Consider the following 18,083-nt stretch of genomic DNA (forward strand, 5'->3'; position numbering starts at 1 on the left):
ATGTCAGGCACTGACTAAAGTTCACAAAGACAGTAAATGGCGTCACCAAATTGCATGGCAATCCATCTAACAGTTGTCAGGACATTTCACTCTGAAACAAAACAGTCAAATCAGTGTTGGTGCTAGAGGAAAAGTCAGGGCATCACCAAAGTCATCAGGATACCTCCTCTGGGGAACAGAAATCTCAGTGCCAAAATTTGTGCCAATCTGTGTTGAGTAGACATTTTATTGGATAAGTAAAACAGTTCAAACTGCTGGTGGCATTAGATAAAAAGTCATTAGGGTCTACAAAATATTATGGCGATCCATCCAGTGGCCGTCAAGACATTTCACTTAAAAACAAAAATGTCAATCTTGTGGTGGCGTTAGAGGACAAGTCAGGGGATCACCAAAGTTATTGTGATTCATCCTCTGGGGATCATACATGTCTGTACAAAATCTGTGCCAATGTCCAATAACTATTTCCCCAGTAGAATATGATTCATGGCTTTATAGAGAACAGAAAATGTATTGTTGAGAAATATTTACAGAAAGAATAGGCAAACAGCTAAGCATCATAACATTTTTTTTTAGAGTTGCTCCTTTCTGGTGTCTGGTCAGATTTTTTCAGGGGGTATATGGGAGATGAATGGGGGGACATAACTCACAACCTTAGTATTTTTAAAATCCTGGCTACAGCCATGGATGTATAATAAGAACTGGATACAGCGTTCAAGGCGGAGCCAGGTTTATTCCTTTGAAATTGCTCGTGGATGATCAACACTGCTTCTTCACTGTGCAGCCCATAGAGCAGACACTCTAGAGACTTTCGCTGGTCGAGCCGGCTACTTCCAGTTTAGCGCTCCTCTAACATAAATGGTGATTAAATTATTTGACAGTTTTTGTGACGCTCAAAAAACTCGTCGTCTCTTTCGCTATGTTAGTCTATAGGAAAAGATTTTTTGGGCCAGAGGGCATCACGTGACGGACCGGGAGTTATGTTTGGCCCATAGACTGTATAATATTAATGGACAGTGCATGTGTGACATCATCCATTGGTTTGTGGAGATCTGCTATGAGTCGTCGAGTTTGCTGTTACGGGCGCAGCCATCCTGATTCCGGATGTGACAATTTTAGACGAGAGGGAGGAGTGAGGGAGGAGTGAGGGAGGAGCCACGTTATGTTACACACTTTCACTGGCAATCACATCATAGCCACGCCCTTAAACACCCCTTGCTTTATCGCCGATTTTAAAATCAATGAGACCATAATTCAAAAAATGAACATCATTCTGTATTGCAGAAGACTTAAAACTAGCGATTGAGACCATAAACTCATTATAAAAATGTTTACTGAAGTAATAAATCAAGTGAGAAGTGGGTCACTTTCTCATAGACTTCTACAAAAACCGTCCTCCTTTTGCAACCGCCCGTGTCGCCCCCTGCTGGAATTCAGATAGAATGCAGGTTTAAGGCACTTCCGCATTTGCAGCACTTAGCCGAACCGGATGCTTTGTCCACTAATATTATACAGTCTATGGTTTGGCCACTATGTTTGATTTGCTTCAAAGCCCAGCGCACTTCCAAGGGGCCTGCTATAAGGCATTTCAAACATTAGTAAATAAGAGGTTAATGTGTCTTTTAATATATTTAAAGCTACATTGTGTAAGAATTTCTCCCATCTAGCGGTGAAATTGTATATGACAACCAACTGAATATTACTTTCTAGCCCCTCCCATTCCGATCGCATTTTAACTCATCTACGGTGGCCGTATTATTCCAAGAAGTATGACTTCATCCGTGAGTGTTCCTTCCAGTGTAATAATAGTTTTACGTTTTCGTTATTTTGGTAACATTTCATGGTTCCCAAACAAATGCAAGCTAATGTTAGTATCAGCATGATCCTCCATCTTCAACAGGCTTTCAAATCTGCCGGCAGATCGAGTAATCTCCCCCTCCCTGGTATTCGTCACAGTGCCACTGAGTGTAAAAGCACAAAATGTGGCGGTATGTCCCTCTTTGGCTAATGTATTTTAAAGATGGAGGCGCAACATGGCAGAATACATACGAGCGACTTGCTTGAATGTATTCTGAATGATTGGCAATGATTGGCAGATTCTACGCTTACGCGAATACATTGATTAGTTGGTGGAAGTAATTACACATGAATGAGCACATATTTGTGAAAGAACAAAGGGGGTTTTGCTAAGAATCAACTCAAAACATTACACAATGGAGCTTTAAAGAGGTGGAAAACAATACAGAAACACCTAGAAATATAATACAGTGAAACACCCCTACACTAATTACAACCTAGGGCATATTAAGCTTATAAGATAAGGTCATAGTCTTAGTAGTTTTTCCTGTGGCTTTGTTGTATTGCATATTGTCAGTTGGTCTTTTTTCTTTGTCCACCCCATCTATTTATAAATAGTTTGTGTACTCATTATTAATAACTTTACAAAACAATGATGATGTGATGATTTTTTTTTAAAGAAATTTCTATAGGAAATCAATTCAATTCAATTCAATTCAATTCAATTCAATTCAATTCCTGTAGGAATGGATGTAAAAGTTGATGATTTAGGCCTATATGTAGGCTACAGTGTGACAGGACAGAGTCAGTCAGCAGGTCCTGACCAGGTGAAGGGATCAGCTGTGAAATCAAACAGGGGTATGATCAGTATCCAGCCTATCTCGTCTTTCCGCGTGGAGTAAGCCTAATGGCCGCCAGTTGCAACATGACAGCTTCAACTTAATCCTCATTAAGTGCTGTAACAATGCAGGAAGTGGCTGCTGTAGTCACGATTAGACGGGCTCACTATTTGGCAGGAAATGGCTCTTTTCAGCTGCGTCCAAGACACTTTGAGCGTCCCAAAACTTTTCACTTCTCACTAACCCTCCTCCTTTGGTGACGATAGGTTCCCGACAGCAGCGGACACGAAGACATGAGAGAGAAGAGAAGAAATATCATAACTTGATGATATTATTGTTGAAAACATTGATTTTGATAGGAAATGATAAAAAATCGGAGATCTCCATTAAATACCGATGGGCTGCAGAACCTCATGCTCATACTTGAAAAATACTGACGATTAGGCTGTGTGTTAAGTTAATATTCTGACGTGAGTTTACTTTTTATATTACAGCATTATATTGTCAAAATCGGCGGGTATTTTCAGTTGATCAAGTGATTCATGTTTTTGGAACCTGGCCATCTAATTAACAGCTAAAAAGAATAGAAGACTCCTACATATTAGGGCAGCATAACGGCCTACCTGTTTTAAAACATGAAACAGACTACTCAGATTTGGCAAACTAGCACAAGTGTAATCTTGATAGATTTTTTGTATAAATCACTTTGCCTCCATAAATGCCAGAATTTTTTTTCAGAATGTGTGGACATTTTTTTTTAGTGATGCTGATGCAAACATCTTTAGATTTTGGATTTGTATGTAGGCCTAGATAGGAAAATATATCACCCTGTCTGTAACATAATGTAGGCTACTTTGGCCTGAAGGGTTATATTGTGTTTGAAAATAGAATATTTTGTTATAGACATCAAACCATCCCCCTTCACCATGTGCTGCTTTTCTCTGTACGTCTTTCACTCACATGGCATGTGAACTCACATTTTTAAAACTTGGAAGAATCTCTAGACAGTTCGATGCCAGTGGTTATGATCTGAAACATACAGTAGGCCTGTTGGTGACCTTTTTCTAAACAGGTGACCTGATCCTCGTCTCCCTCACAACCCTGATGGCCTTTATGTTGGACACAAACATAATGTCCTTCACATTTTACTCAGTTATTCCTCGGAAGTCAGGCCCCTTATTTGGGGCAACAATGTCCACATCACCCTCGGAGCGTTTTCAGTGACATATTTCTGTTATTAAATTGGTTTTATACTCGAGTACTTTGCAAATGAACAGTAACAATTAATATACGACTTATCACTCTGCTGCTTTTATTGAATAGTAGCCTAACTACACTGTGTATTCTTTATTTTTACTAATATAACAATTGTGGCCAATTCATGGATGTTAAATATCAGCAGATGATTATGTTTCTGGTTATTTTTCTAGTTTTCTAGTCGACTAAAGCTTTTAAAGAGGAAAGGCTAATTCAAATCTGATTTCGTGGTTAAAAATTGCACTCTTTGGGCGCCTGGGTAGCTCACCAGGTAGAGTGTGCGCCCATATACAGAGGCTTAGTCCTCGACGCAGCGGTCATGGGTTCGATTCCGACCTGCAGCCCTTTGCTGCATGTTGTTTCCCCTCTCTCTCCCCTTTCATGTCTAAAGCTGTCCTATCTAATAAAGGCCTAAAATGCCACTAAAAAAATCAATAAAAAATTGTACTCTTTCAAATTAGGATATTTGTCTAATGGTGATTTTACACTTTAAATAAATTTGATTGAATTTTATTGATATCGATATAAAACTCCTAAATTTGGCCTTATAGGACCATTCCGGTATGTTTGCAAGTTTTAGCTCTTGTACGTTATGCTATCGCTGTGTAAGTGCTGATGGATCCATGAGGTCTACACTGCATTATTCTAAGATAATAGAGCAACTTTGACATCAATTCATGCAGACTTCACATTGGCAACTTAAACAAGTAACAAAAGTCTGCATACAGGTTTTCATAACGTACGAAATAAATGTAAATGTCAAAAACAACAACACAGCTTGCAAAATCGTTGGCATAAAGTGTACTATGTGTGTTTTGTACTGAGTAGGCTAAAACATGAAAAACCTTGTTGTGGTTCTGTCAGTCAGCACTTAGATGTTAGTCATTGTTAGAGAATAATCAATTCATTCTACTTTTGTATCTTTATTTATAAAAAGTCATAGATGTGTTGAAGTTGAACACAGTTAAAATGACAATTGAGAAAACACAAATAAAACAGTCCTCTATATAACATACTGTTAAATGTCAATACAATAAATGGTATCCATAATGTAGGTTTTATTGCAGTAATTACTTTGCAAAATAACAAACTCAGTTTATTTTTAAACTATCAGTGCACAAATCTGTAAAATAAATGTCTTCATAGAGAAAACTAAAAATACACCATTCCCACATTAGTGTAACTGAATCGACAGTCCTACCAGTTATTTGATAATAAATCAAAAGGTAATCAGCAAACAACTGCATCTGGTACAGTGAAAAGCAATATTAAATAAATAAGGTATTTAAATACAGATTTATACCGCCATCATCTGGAAGACATGAGTAAAACAGACAATGAGAAAAAAAACATGATTCCAAAAAGATTAAAAAAAAAATATGTGTTTCATCATAAAACAACATATGTGTAAACTTATTATTATTATCTTATTATTACTGGTTTCTTGACTCCACACAAAATGTGCACAGCATATAAACATACACCACCACAGTGAGAGCGAAAGGGGCAAAAATCCAAAGGTCAGGCAGCAAGTCATCTGAATTGCAGTGTCCAAAAATTATCCAAATACGTTTTTGATGCATCAGTCTCAAAACACATTTAAAGTACACTTTCGAATCCTTCGAAACATTAATAAATGCTTAAATGCCTCAATATTAAATGGTCAGCTGGTTTCAGGGTCTAGTAAATCTAATATAATCTTAAATTGTCTTTAATCTCATGAATGCTCATATTCGTTCCTCTTCAGTGAATAAACTACATGCAGCTGCCAAGTACATACCAAACATACCACTACGCTACATTAAGATCATTACAGATATATAGTATACTGTATATCCACATGTATCCTAACTAATACTGTGTGTCAGAACTAGCCAACCAGTGACAGATATTGAGTTCACGTGCAACAATACAATGAGTCACATTTGACTGTCTGTTTGGCCAACGGATGGTTTAAATTCAACACTAATTTAAGATTCTTTAATCTTTAATGTTCTCTGAACATTTCTATTTCATGTCATACAAAATAACAGTACCTCCATGATGGTCGAGAAAGAAAGAGTGAAAACATAAGCTAAATGAGTGGGACAAATCAGTTGAATTTAAAGGTTCCCTGTGGAGTCCCTGTTTCCATTCTTTGTGCCAAGTAAGCTAAGCTAGTTTTATACTTACAATACATACACGTATAAAAGTTGTATTAACCTTCTTTAAGAACTTTTCCTTTAATTTGTTTTTGGTCTAGTAGAACAAACTATTACAACCAATTCAAAATGTTTCAGTGTAATAAATTATGCTTTTGCTTTCCAAAACAAACTTACATTTCTTAAATTCCAGTCATGCCCCAGTGCCCCAAATAGGTGAAGGAATGCCCTGAATGAAAGCCTGCCAAATGACACAATTTCATTAGAATGCCCCATCTTCTTCTTACCCTTTTATCAGCTCCTTCACCTATTGTCAGTTCATCTTTTTTATGTCATTTTCCCTGCAATTGCTCTTCTGTGTCTCCTTTTCCCAGACAGGGTGGGGTTTTGAGCTCAGAGCAGGCTGGCCAGAAACTGTCCACTGGAACACAACACATGACACTTTCTTTTAAAAATCTGGGCAGGGTGGATTGACTCAGTGTTTATACTGTAGGTTTAATGACTGACATTGTACTTACAAGGACGAGGTGGTGTTCAGGGAGGCTGCAGGCTAAGATGTGGTCCTGCAGGAGCTGCTGGGAAAAGTTCTGGTGCATCTGAGCTGCCTCGTGGGCCGCCATGGCGTTTCTACAAGCCTTGTTCAGATCTGCTGGGAAAAGATTATTGTGAATACTGATGAAACACAGCGGCAGTTGTATGTGGAACGATGTTGGATCCTAACATCAGATCTAATTTAATCTAGTTGTGGCTTCATTACTCTGTGGTGTATCGATGCTATGACTGAATGAGAAAAATGGGTATCTTTGCCTCCTCTGCAAGGGATCTCTCCCTGTATGATTGCTGAACATTGGTGAAAAGGTTGGCGGAATGAAAGCTCTTCTGATGAATTGTACAAACATACAAGCGAGCAAGCTCAGCAACTGCTACCAGATGCAGCTGGTTAGCTCCTGTTAACAAGAGCAACAACAATGTCAAAGTACTTCTGAATCAATTGCTACTGTAAATAAACACAGACACGAATAAACCTCTTTAGCTTTTATTTGTGTTGTCTTGAGCGACCACAAAGAAAGGCTGTCTTGTCTTTTTTGATATTTACAGAGGCGTGTGTCTTTGTCTGAGAAGAGATTCCTCAGAGAAATGTGATTCAAAATGTGGCAGAAGTAACTCAACCAGCTAACGTTAGCTGCTGCCGTTAACACTGGCTCTTCACTTTGATGCTGAGTAATAAACCCAATTCCGGCAAGCTAGTTAGCCAGTTAGGTAAGTAGCATGTGCAGCTTTGTTAAGCTAAATAAACAAAAGGAGAGGTTAGTGTCTGTGTTTATTTACAGCAGCAGCCCAATAGTTGATTCAGAATGACTTTGGCATTGTTGTTGCTCTAGCTAACAGGCGCTAACTGGCTAACTCTGGTAGCAGTTGTTGAGCTTACTACCTTAAGAGGCAGGGAGCATGTGATTGGCTGAAAGGTGAAAAGGCGCTGACAGCACCACGATCAAGAGTGATATTGAGAATTAAAAATGTAATTTTGAAATAAAAACAGACTTTTGAAAAGGGCATTTGAAATAATAATTTCTATCATTAAATAACAAACTCTAAACAGAGAGTATTACTATGAAAATAATGAATGATGAAATAACATTTCATAATGAGTAATACATGAATAATTTCTTACATAATTTCATAAGTTATTGCTTCATTTCATAATTATTTAACAAATTATTTAATATTGAACACCTTTTTATGCCTATGAGATCTGATGTGAATATTGATCATAACCAGCTGATGAATCTTAATGCTTTTGGTGACCCCCTTGACATTTGCCAACATCACACCAAAATGTCCACTGGTACACAAAAATCTAAATTGAATGGGCCGACTGCATGGAAATTCACTGAGCACATTCTTGAAGGCATTCCATTTTGGCACACTACGAGTTCTCCTCTTGCGCCTCCATCAGGCCAAATATGTATTATCTTTTATTACATCCTTTAACAGGAAAATATTTCCTGTAACACAATATTAACATAAAAGCTGACTGTGAATGATGACTGAGTGGCCGCTGTACCTTTAAGGAGTGCAGAGGACCAGAGCTGCACAGACACGTCTGGGATCTTGCTGGCCAGCTGCATGGCAGGAACCACCATATTGCTACTTTCCTGAGAAAAATATGGAACCAGACAAGTAGTCAAGATCACATCTGCAGTCCTAAGATACTGGTGCTACAGTGTGGGGTCTAATGAAGAGGATATGTGGTAATATGTAGACTCACCCTGTGGTTGCCCAGGACAAAAAAGATGTGACCCAGCAGGACTAGCGAGCAGGCAGTCAGCCTGTTTAGATCCTCAGCATTAGACATCTTCAGGGTCTCCCTTAGAAATCTCCTGTTGATGCAAGTTTACATGTTAAGCTCTCTTGCTCTAAACACGAGGGCAGAACAGAAGACTAATGTTACATTTACAGGGTAAAATAAGGTGTTCTTACTTGGCCTCATTGTAACGTCCCTGGAAGAAAGACAGGAGCCCTCGGATGTAAAACGCTGCAGCTCGTAGACAATGAGAGCTGAAGAAGTCAAAATGATACTATTTTTTTTAAATTCAGCAAAAAGCATGGAACAAACTTACATGATGTTATCAAGAGGTATAGTTACCTGACAGGAAAGTTGTGATCAGGATTAATCCTCTCTAGAAGGCTGTACAACTGTTGATTCAAAAATAAAATTTTGTTAAAGAAAAAAACATAAATATTAGTGCTGTCAAACGATTAAAATTTTTAATCACGATTAATCGCATTAATGTCATAGTTAACTCGCAATTAATCGCACATTTTTCTCTATTCTAAATGTCCCTTGATTTCTTTTTGTCCCATTATTTTTTCTCATTTTAATGCTCTTATCAACATGATACAACGATACTTTTAAAACGGTGCCTGAACCGAAAGATTTATATATATATTTTAAAAAAACGAGCACTTTGTTTAATTGTATTTGTGTGTTCTGTATGTTCAAAAATATAAAACAATCAAAAGTTGATCTAAAAAAAAAAAAAAGGAGCACAAAACGGCGAAAACAACCACTGGATGGGGAAATGACTTTGAATGCACCACGAGGCTGGCGAGGCGAGGCTGAGTCTGTGTTTTTCAGACAGCAGCAACTACAGTCTGGTGTTAGAATCCTCTCCAGTGAAATACAGTCACACTTTACACCGTTTAGCTGTCAGCATTTTAACCGTGTTTACTCCAGCTGCTAGCTAACAGTAGGTTAACGTTAGCTGCTGCTAAGTGTAGTGTTGACTAGCGTCCCGTGCGGCGATGTTTCAGTTCCCTCTAACGTCCGTTTTCGGAGCATCAGAGAGAAGCGTAGGCTGTCTGTCTCTGATCTCAAAAATTTGACGGCATTAAAATAGGTTTGCGTTAACGCTGTTAATAACACGTTTAACTGACAGCACTAATAAATATAGAATGTAGGGCTGGACGATTAATTGAAAAATGTATCGACATCGAAATTCTGAAGCTGTTATCGACGTATTTTCCCCATGACGATAATTTAGATAATTTATTCCTGTTGATAGCATGGTTGATAGGCCTACTTTCTCCTTAAAAACATTCTACCGTGTGTGTAGTGACTTCGCCCAGACCAGTCAGCCGCATGGAAAGCATAATGGAGGATAACTCAAAGACTGAGTTTGAGTCAACTGAGCAACTTGTGTCCAAAAAAATTGCAGTGTCTGTTGTCTGGAAACATGTTGGCTTCAGAAAAGATGATTTAGAACAACGTGATTAATTATCTTTCATTTATCGTTATCGAGGTAAAATGTGCAGTTAATCGTTAAGTTAAATGCTGAAGGAAACAGCAGCTCCCTGACCTCCTGATGTCTGTTGCCTTCCCAGATGTAGACACTGGCCAGGTTGGTCACAACAAACATCCACAGCTCCTGGTGTGTTGTCGTCTAACAGAAGAAGAAAAGAGAACGAAATCTAATCGTCACATAGTCAGGGCTTTTATACCCCAAGGTATACCCCATCCTCTGTTGAAATGTCGTTTATTGGCTTTGATATAATTGTCCCGTCAGCTTTAGGAACCGATACAAATAGGCTTGATAGTGAATTAATGAAAACATTTTCTTGGTTTTCTACTGGGTTTGAAAGATCTGGATAACCCCAGGAAATCAGAGAGAGTTCACAATCCACAGGGGCCTTGTGATCTAACAGTGACGACATGAAACTCTGAGAAATCTAAACACAGAGAGCAATCATCAACACTCTTAAACTAGGATTTAAAACTCTGGACAAGCTCCAGAGTACACTGGTGTTATAGAATATCTGTGTTTTTTTTCACAATCATCAACAGTCTGGCAACATACAGATGAACTGCTACTGCAGATGACGCACCTCTTGTAAAGCTGTGGCCTTGTGTCCGGTGACCAGCCGGCACATGATGATGTGTTCCAGCAGGAGGACTTGGAACGTGGACAGAATGGACTGCTGTCCAGCACTTTGAAAACATACAGATGGATCACAGTTGAGTTGTCATTAAGGGGGAGATAAGAAGTGAGCGTATTCCAATAAACTTGCTCTTCAGCTTCTCCAGCTGCATTAGAGTTTTGTCTGTTTACTTATGTGCCTTCTCCAAGTAGCCCGCCTGCATGGAGTGCATCCCTGTCACCTTTTGTACAAAAAAAACAACAAGTCAAATCATGTTGCAGCTGCATCACACAGAATATCCTCCTTTTAAGTTTATGATCACATTTGTGTGTGTGTGTGTGTGTGTGTGTGTGTGTGTCTCATACCAGGTACACAAGCACACACATGTGCTCCTTGGGCAGCCAGTGAAAGAGAGCTGCTGGATTAACAGGAAGGATCTCATCATCGTGGAGAGTGGAGATGGTCTGGATACACTGCTGAAGCTGCTTCAGACATGGCTTCACAATCTTTACCTACCAAACATATAGATAAAGACAATGACTTTGTTACTTTGAGCATCATATCTTATCTAGAGTGTTAGTTATTTCATACCATAAACGTGAAACTGACTATGAAACAAGCATATTAAGCATTAGTTACCATAACTCTTCTCGTATTGACTACAGGTACTATACTTAAAGGTGAAGTCTGCGATTTTGGAGAAAGATTGTTGATATTTGAACTTAACACCCAAACAAATACACCCCTCTCGTCATGTGCCAGATTTACTGTGACTCCCACTGCCTTTCTCTTTATACATCCATGGCCTTTCCCACTGTCTTGTGCACAAGTACAAACGGAATGTTGTGTGGCTCGGTTTGGGACAATTTCTTTGTTTCCTATTTACAGGGCTGTGTATGAACACTGGATGTTTTTTCTAGCACACACAGAACTGACAGCTAGGGGGTTGTAAGAAGATATTTGCTGAATTTGTTAAGAAGTGTTTTGGATTAAAATTGTTATATTATAATCCATTTAATTTACTCAACAACACAAGCTTTAATTACAAGTTAGGGTTGTGGCGCAAAATCCTTCACTGAATAAGTCTTCCTTTCTTTAAAACTTTCAAATGTTTGTGTGAAAAATGCGAGAGAAAAAATCTAATTATTTTTCCTTTGAAATGCAGCTCTTAGCTTGGCATTTTTTTTTTCCAGTAGTGAGACATGTTTATACAGCTGTACCTGTCCAGCATCCAGGTAGTGAGTAACCTGCAGCACCAGCAAAAAGAACCCACAAGGGATTCCTTATGAAATGGATTTCCCTGCCAGTTTTCTACAATGGTCCCACACAGCGTCAGCAGAGGGTGCACCTCACTCAGCTTCTGCTCCGTAAGCAGCAGCTGCAGAGCCACAAACGCAAACAGTATGCAGTTTACAGAATTGCACATTGAGAACACAAATAATATGTAAAGTGCCTTTAATTAACAGAGAATGATTTACGCTTACCATTCCTTTACTTAGTAAAAAAAGAGCTCTGCAGGAAAAGAACAGACTTAATGTGAGGTCATGAGCATTAAACCACACATCAATGTCCAATCTCTCAGTGTGTTCAACATAAATCTAATCTGTTTACCTCGTGTACTCTAAGCCCATGACTTTTGCATACTCTGCTGAGGAGATCACAGGCAGATATCAAGTCCTTCTCCAGTGCATGTAGTTGCTGAGAAAGAGAGAAACATCCCACACATAATGAAAGTGCTTCAAATCAACTGAACAAATACGAATATGTTTATAATACATGATATCTTCTTACTGCCAGCTGTAAAAAGCAGTCTACAGTGCCAGTAGGGAGTTTGCTGAGAAATCTGGATGACCTTCCGCAGCACTGGTTTAGCAGAGTCCACCAAGTTCTTGAAAATAGAAGCCAATAGGTGAAATAAGACAGATCAAAACAACCAAGCAATATCTGGAACAGAAATTACATTATTTTACTCATTTAAGTTACAGCATAATTATGAATTTTAACATACATTGGATGAAGAGATGCATGCGCCTACCTGTTGACAGTAGAACTCTGATAGAATACGTGCTGCTTCAAACTTCTCATCTTCAAATTGGGAGATCTGATATAAATCATGAAGGGATTTAAATGTCCCAATGACAGATACATTTGTGCCAAGTCAAATCTCTTTATTAAACATATATATATGATTTTGAGGAGCTGCGTTGATGTTGAGGTAACACCCCTTGTATTAGTTTCTGTGTTATTTCATTATACGCAAAAAAAGGGATAGGCCTACTTGTTGTGATAAGAACTGCAGAAGACAATAAGAAAGCCAAATATTAGTGTCAGCATCACACTGGGCATGGGTTTTGACAGTGAGCTGGTGCAATTGATAGAAAATCACACATTGGTAAACATGTTTCGCATCATAAACTATATCAGTAGTTCATTGTACCACAGCCTGGTATCAGACACTCTGGCTGCTGCGCACCGCTTTCTCCAGGTGAGTTTGGGTGTGTCGATACAGCACCGAGCCTTGACCTTATGAGGCGGCTTGTACTGAAACACTGCCTGCAGACAGTGACCACACACAGACCGATCTTCGGCGGACTCGACGTACGGAAATGTTCTGCAAAGCCCAGCAGGGCTAGGTACCATGGCTCCGGGGTCTCTGCACTCGATGCCATCTTCAGCGGGCCGAAGACAAAACAACAACAACATGTACCAATTTTACTTTGGACCAACGTCCGCCGAATTTGTCCCTACAGTTGGTCTCTCACGTTGTCAATGTTTAGCCATAGACTGTAAAAAGGGTTTTATACCTCAACCCGTTCTTATTACACATTCATGTCTCACGGTTTTGCATGACATTTACATAGACTGTATAAGGACATTTAGTGGTAGCGCCAAGCTAGCAAGAGGAATAACAACTTCCGGTCTTTATCTTCAAAATAAAAACGCACGAGTAAGAGTAAGACAAACTTAATACACGTTTTCGAGTAATTCAAGTTATTGCAGTTATTGCAATACATTGCCTCGAAAGAGGTATTTCACGATATATATCCGTTAGACATGCATGGGAGTTTACCACGATAATGTTATAAATGACAAAAATGCCACCTTTATTTTGAAGGGACAGTCAAAATAAAACTTTCACTTAGCTAAAGTGTCCGTTTGTGTCCCATTCATCCATGGTCCCCTTATAACAGATAATCACGTATTGCGTCCCTCTTCTTGATATTAAGAAGCTAACGTTACTCCATTTGTAATGTTTTTCCCTTGTCGTGACCCCGGTGATAAATTAACGGTTAAATCGTTGTCTTCAGGAGAAACGGAATTACTGGAACTAATGTTTTGCAGTCTGAGTCCTAACCGAGAATATGTATGAGTGGGACCTTTTGCGGAATTTACTATTCACTTAAAATTTTACGTCCAATTCACGCCCTGTTCACGCCCCGCGCTCCTTGCTGAGGCAAGCTACATCCATGCATAGCTGAGAGCTGAAGTAGCGTGCACAACGACTACGGAAAGTGCGTAAATCGACAGCGAGCGGTGGCCCGGTTCATTTAACTTGTCTGTCACTTGGCGGTGGTAATATGCATTATATTAACAACAGTGTAACAGTTAAGTAATCTGACCTATTTTTTGTATGACGATATTTTTCTTAAGTGGAAGAAAAACATCGTGATATCGCGAGAATCCTGCTGCCGTGCAAGGTAAGGGAAACATGAGCGTTACATTCGGTTACATTACAACCTGTTCAAAGATTCTCTATAACTAGGTTCCCGTCTCTGCCCTATTATACATTAATGATTACAACAGCTTTTTGTAACGGTAGCTTCAACAGCTGTTGTCTGCAACAAGCGTAGAGTAGAAACGCATATATTAGCTAACTAGCTAGCTAGCTATCTTGGATAAGACTGAATTAACGCATCTTCTGACATTATCCGGTATTACACTTATTTTTCACAGTGGCGATTAACTGGCGAAAATGGCGAAGCGGAGGATCACACAGGAAACCTTTGATGCTGTTGTCAGGGAAAACATGGAGGAGTTTGAGATGGGTCCTGATGAGGCTTTGAAGGAGGCTGTGGAGCAGTTTGAGTCTCAAGGTAACGTAGCTAGAAAGCACAAGGACTGGTAGTTTATTGCTGCCATATATAAACATCTCTGTACCTATATGGGTAGTTTAAGAAAATAATGTATTAAATAATAACTTTCTTTTATCCCTTAATTAAATGGAGGCTTCTGTCTTGAATAATGGTCCACCAACCCACACACATAGTTAGGTTGCAGTGTAACTGAAACTCTTTTAAAGATCCTCCTCAGATATTTGATATTCTTACATCCTCAAGTTTTGGCATCCCCCCCACAAAGTTTGCAGCTTTGAATAAGAGAACACACTCACACACACACCTGCCCTGCTGCCTCTGAACTTAGTTCTGCATGCTTACAGAATTATGCTTATTTTTGATCTTTTCTGTTTTTGTACTTTCTATTTTGTCGTGTGTCAAAGCATTAACCCTAATCTTATGTGTGGATGCAGGTGTGGACCTCAGTTATATAGTAAAAGCTGTAGCAGCTGTATCATCTGACGACAAACCAGAAGAGCAATCACACAAGGTCTTACAGGTAAGTCCTGTTATTGCGAAAAGGGATCGCAGACTGCAAATGTGTCAACATCTCTTCATCATCTTTTTTTCTCTGTCAGGCTTTGGATTCCCTCCGCATTGGAAAAGACTCTGCCGGTGTTAAGGAAGTGACGGCAGACATAAAATGCTTCACTGAGCATTGCTCACTTGAATTTGCCCAGAGGTACCTGGCTGCCCAAAAAGACGCCTACCCCGTCATCCTCTCTTACTGCAAAAAGAGTGTGGAGGAGCAGGAATCTGTGTTAACTGCCCTGTCCGCTCTGGCTGCACTGACAGATGGACAGCCGGACTTGTTGGATGCAGAGGGCCAGCAGTTCCTTTTGAATGTCCTTAAGAAGTACGAGGCAGATTCCTCTGTGTTGCGTGTAGCCATTTGCACTGTGCGTCACTGCTGTTTGAAACATGAACAAAACAGGCAGGATTTGGTAAAAGGTGGCGTCCTGCCTCTGCTGACCGGTGCCACCGCACAACACAGTGGATGTGCTGAGCTGGTCAAGGAGGCGTCGGCTGCTCTCAGGATCATGACCTTTGATGATGATATCCGAGTTCCGTTTGGGCAAGCTCACGAACACGCCAAGATGATTGTTCTTCAACACAATGGGCTGAAGGTTTTGATTGAGTCTGCAAAAGGTAAGGCCAGTTGATGGCTAGTTTATGTGGGTGTTTAGCATAATAGCTTTAACTACTTTATTTTTTTCATATCATATATTTTCTTATCTGATTTTGATTTCTTTACTGTAATTCGGTTATCTCCTGTGCTCCTCCCTCCCAGCTCACCTCGGTAATACTTCTGTTCTGAGAGAGCTGTGTGCGACTTTGTCCCATCTGGCTGTAAGGAATGAGTTCTGTCAAGACATCTGTGATCTGGGAGGATTGAAACTCATCATGACGCTGCTTGCGGAGAGCTATGAGACACCAGTAGGCTACTAAAAACAAAGGATTGTCATACAAACTGATTCAACTTCTGTGTTCCGCTCACTGAAACTGGGTTTTTCCTTATAGGAGTTGGTTCGGCAGGTCCTTAGTGCAATACGAGCCATAGCAGGAAATGATGACGTGAAAGATGCAGTTGTTAATGCTGGTGGAGTCGAGCTCATTGTCATTGCCATGAACAAACACATGAGCATCTCTGCTGTGAGTTAAATGTTAATTGACTATGAATAGGTTTGATCTAGCATTTAGTATACACATTTTAAAGGTCCCATGGCATGCAAAATTTCACTTTATGAGGTTTTCTAACATTAATATGTGTTCCCCCAGCCTGCCTATGGTCCCCCAGTGGCTAGAAATGGTGATAGGTGTAAACCGAGCCCTGGGTATCCTGCTCTGCCTTTGAGAAAATGAAAGCTCAGATGGGCCGATCTGGAATCTTCCCTTTATGACATCATAAGGAGGAAGGTTACCTTCCCTTTCTCTGCTTTCCCCGCCCAGAGAATTTGGCCCGCCCATGAGAAAGAGAGAGACATTATGGTTTTCAAAGGAGCAAAGTGGCAGTTGGTCAAGGCCACACCCCCACTCTCCACCTTGCCCCCCCCTCTCTCCTCCTCAATAGCGACAGACACAGAAATGGCACATCCTAAGGAAAGCTCATTGTGGGACTGGCTCTAGTGGCTGTAATTCTGCACCAAGGCTGAATTTCAGAAAAGAGACTTCAGATACAGTATTAGGGGACCACTAAGGCCTATATAAAAGCATCCAAAGAGCACCATGTCATGGGACCTTTAATATACATCATTTTTTGTTGAATGAAAATGTATTTGAGTTCTAAAGAAATAATGCAAATGTCCTAAGATTATGTTGCCGTTCTTCTGTAGGTGTGTGAGCAGGGCTGTGCATGTCTCTCTGTCCTTGCTTTGCGTAAACCAAACAACTGCAAAGTCATCATGGAAAATGGAGGTGCCTTGGCTGCTCTGCAGGCTATGAAGATGCATACTGATAAGGTCAATGTGCAGGTAATATGAGGTCATTAATAATAATTAATATGCTTACTTAGAAAAACAAGGCCTGGGACAGTCTGTAAAATCTCAATGTCCCCGTTTTCTCTTTATTTTGCTAAACAGAAACAGGCATGTATGCTGTTGAGAAATCTGGTTTCACATATGAGTAACTTAAGCCAACCAATCCTGGAGATGGGAGCAGAGGCCCTGATAACCCAGGCCCTGCAGACCCATGAAGACTGTGGTGACGTGGGTAAAGCAGCCCTCAGAGATCTGGGATGCCACGTGGAGCTCCGAGAGCTGTGGACTGGCAAAAAGGGCAGCCTTACCTACTGAAAGTAGGGGAGAGCATCGCTGTACACCCTTACCATAAATTTGCCTGAAAAGAAATTTAAGGCAAGATGAAATGTTATCTTGGTATACATAGCCAAGAGTTTAAGCAGATGCACCTACCTACTATATTTGTTTAAAGTAGTTGATGTAGAAAAGGCTTGTAAGTCACCAGTCCCACACAATGCTTTTGAGAGATAATGTTTCCAATCCTTTTTCTGTTTTTGAAATGTAGCCTACAAAGAGGTCATTGTACCTGTTGTACATGTTTTGTTTGTTATTAAATTTTTTTTTAATCAAATTTTCTGATTCACAATTTCATATCTGTACTGCATTTATGTTAATAATATGTTAATTTGTGTGTTTTGTGGCATGGGTAAATATAAATAAATCTATTTGCTATCATGCAAATAGTTTAACTGCATTGTTGTGCAGATTTCTTTACCATGTTTACAGAGCCAAATTTTAAACAAGTAGTTCACTTTTACTAGATCTAAACATTTTCCTTTTAATGCATTATTACAATGTAAAACTGAAATATCTTATAGACCAACCACATTATTTACAGTGAATATTTTGCATGATTATGATGAACACTCACTTTTGGTGCTTCACCTTTATGTGGCTGTGTGCAGATGGCAATGACTGTATAAATAGAGACTGAGTACTTCACGGACAAGAAAAACTATGGGAAAACAATTAAGAGAAACCAGCTCGTTGCTAAGTGTGTCC

The 18,083-nt window shown here is 39.6% G+C and overlaps 2 protein-coding genes across 5 annotated transcripts; one reads left to right on the top strand and one right to left on the bottom strand.

The window, feature by feature from the left end:
- Positions 1 to 4,881: 4,881 nt before the first annotated feature.
- mau2 (MAU2 sister chromatid cohesion factor) lies at positions 4,882 to 12,940 on the bottom strand. Its single transcript, XM_036005181.1, is given in 16 exon segments — positions 4,882 to 6,452; positions 6,550 to 6,677; positions 8,097 to 8,187; positions 8,301 to 8,412; positions 8,679 to 8,728; positions 9,892 to 9,975; positions 10,418 to 10,554; positions 10,601 to 10,691; positions 10,816 to 10,962; positions 11,671 to 11,721; positions 11,724 to 11,828; positions 11,935 to 11,962; positions 12,062 to 12,100; positions 12,102 to 12,148; positions 12,242 to 12,338; positions 12,486 to 12,940. Coding segments are annotated over 16 exon segments (1,428 nt in total). The 5' UTR covers positions 12,599 to 12,940; the 3' UTR covers positions 4,882 to 6,344.
- Positions 12,917 to 17,771, top strand: armc6 (armadillo repeat containing 6). Of its 4 annotated transcripts, none has more exons than XM_031281077.2 (9): positions 12,917 to 12,935; positions 14,102 to 14,148; positions 14,405 to 14,544; positions 14,979 to 15,064; positions 15,144 to 15,714; positions 15,857 to 16,002; positions 16,087 to 16,218; positions 16,899 to 17,036; positions 17,145 to 17,771. In XM_031281077.2, the coding sequence occupies exons 3-9, from the start codon at positions 14,424 to 14,426 to the stop codon at positions 17,355 to 17,357; spliced, it is 1,407 nt and encodes a 468-aa protein (XP_031136937.1). In that variant the 5' UTR covers positions 12,917 to 12,935; positions 14,102 to 14,148; positions 14,405 to 14,423; the 3' UTR covers positions 17,358 to 17,771. The 4 variants fall into 4 exon arrangements, with proteins under 4 accessions (XP_031136937.1, XP_031136935.1, XP_031136934.1 ...); XM_031281075.2 differs by lacking the exon at positions 12,917 to 12,935 and adding an exon at positions 13,673 to 13,962; XM_031281076.2 differs by lacking the exon at positions 12,917 to 12,935 and adding an exon at positions 14,002 to 14,023.
- Positions 17,772 to 18,083: the final 312 nt, after the last annotated feature.

This window comes from Sander lucioperca, chromosome 9, assembly GCF_008315115.2.
Source record: "Sander lucioperca isolate FBNREF2018 chromosome 9, SLUC_FBN_1.2, whole genome shotgun sequence".
NCBI lineage: Eukaryota > Metazoa > Chordata > Actinopteri > Perciformes > Percidae > Sander > Sander lucioperca.